The following is a 1,377-nucleotide window of genomic DNA, read 5'->3' as shown; positions in this document are numbered from 1 at the left end:
CTTGACCGGGATTGGTCTTTCTAAAGGTTCCAACTTGAATCCTTCTTCGTCCGTGAACGTCTTATCCATAAACATCCCCGTTGCTCCACTATCCAACAACGCCTGTACTCCCACTCCGTCATGCGTGTCCAATTTCTCTACCCCCACATTTAGCTTAATTTCCCTTAAAGGTCGTATTGTCCTTACAAGGAAACTCTCCTCTTGTACCATGTCACAAACATTGATTTCGTTATATAGTACATCAAATTTGTTGTAGGAAGTCAAACGAGGAGACTTTGCTTCCTTTACTCTTTTAAATTTTTCTCCTCCTCCTCGAACATCCTCTTCCAATAGTCCCGCTGCTCATCCACATCTAGCGTTCGCACATCTCGAGCCAGAGCCTTGCTCCAGCAATTTTTCGCCATATGGCCCAACTTCCCACATTTATAACACTTGATAGGGCCTCGACTGGGCCCTGCTGCGGTGTCGACATCCATCGCGTTGGGATCTCGACGTTGAGGCTGAGGCCTCACGAAAGTGTTGTTTGGGGTATGGGTTCGTATTTGGGGCTTCGCTTGCCCCCGCCGGTAGTACTCTTCCTCTGCTTTAGCTTGCCTCCACTGCCTATCCAACTTCATACTCCTGTCGTACCAACTCCTAATGGTGGTTGGTGGATTCTCTGACTCCATCAACGCCTTCCTAATTCTTCCTGACAAACTTCTTTTAATTCTTCGATGAGGGCTCGTCCCTCGTATCCGCTATCTCGTGCAATTCTCTTGAATTCTTGTACATGCTCCTCCGCGCTCTTGCTTCCTTGCTCGATTAACCTCAACTTCCCTACTGCGTACTCTCCTCATCTGCATCTCCGAAATTGTTTCGAAGACTATCAAAAAGCTCTTCCGTGACGGCTGGAGCTTCTTGTTCGCCGTTTTCAATCATTTGTTAGAACCTTGCCAGAATGTCACGGCGTCACGCTGTCACATCTGTCACATATTTTATTACATAACAATTTCCCTCTGCTGTGTTAGGGCGACTGTGACTGAGATGTCACAGGTCACACCTGAACTTAAGAACTATAGAGGAAAGTGACAAAAGTTTATTAGGCGTGAACCTAAGAGAACTCGACGGAGTCTTCTACAAGTTTCTACCTACTTTATATACCTAGACTACGGCGCACAGACCAACTACCCTAGGTAACTATTTATGTATTGACATGGGAAAAGAAGTACGTATGGGAAAGTAACCTAATTATACATTTGACATGAGAAAAGAAGAGTGGAGTAAGAAGTAAGTAAACAAAAGTAAATTGATCATAAAAAACGTCAACAGCACCAAACAAACCATAAAAGTGTCCACAAGCACAAACAACTACTAAACCGGTAATCTACTCTCACAACC

General features: G+C 44.7%; 1 protein-coding gene across 1 annotated transcript; it reads right to left on the bottom strand.

Annotated features, from left to right (window-relative positions):
• Positions 1 to 284: 284 nt before the first annotated feature.
• On the bottom strand, positions 285 to 668 carry AGABI2DRAFT_120128 (hypothetical protein; the record flags this gene model as incomplete). The annotated part of the gene is made up of 1 exon (XM_006463243.1): positions 285 to 668. One exon carries the CDS (start codon positions 666 to 668, stop codon positions 285 to 287), a length of 384 nt encoding a protein of 127 aa, XP_006463306.1.
• Positions 669 to 1,377: the final 709 nt, after the last annotated feature.

This window comes from Agaricus bisporus, assembly GCF_000300575.1.
Source record: "Agaricus bisporus var. bisporus H97 unplaced genomic scaffold AGABI2scaffold_8, whole genome shotgun sequence".
Lineage (NCBI taxonomy): Eukaryota > Fungi > Basidiomycota > Agaricomycetes > Agaricales > Agaricaceae > Agaricus > Agaricus bisporus.
Note: the sequence above shows the minus strand (reverse complement) of the source record. Positions and strands in the feature narration are given on the sequence as shown.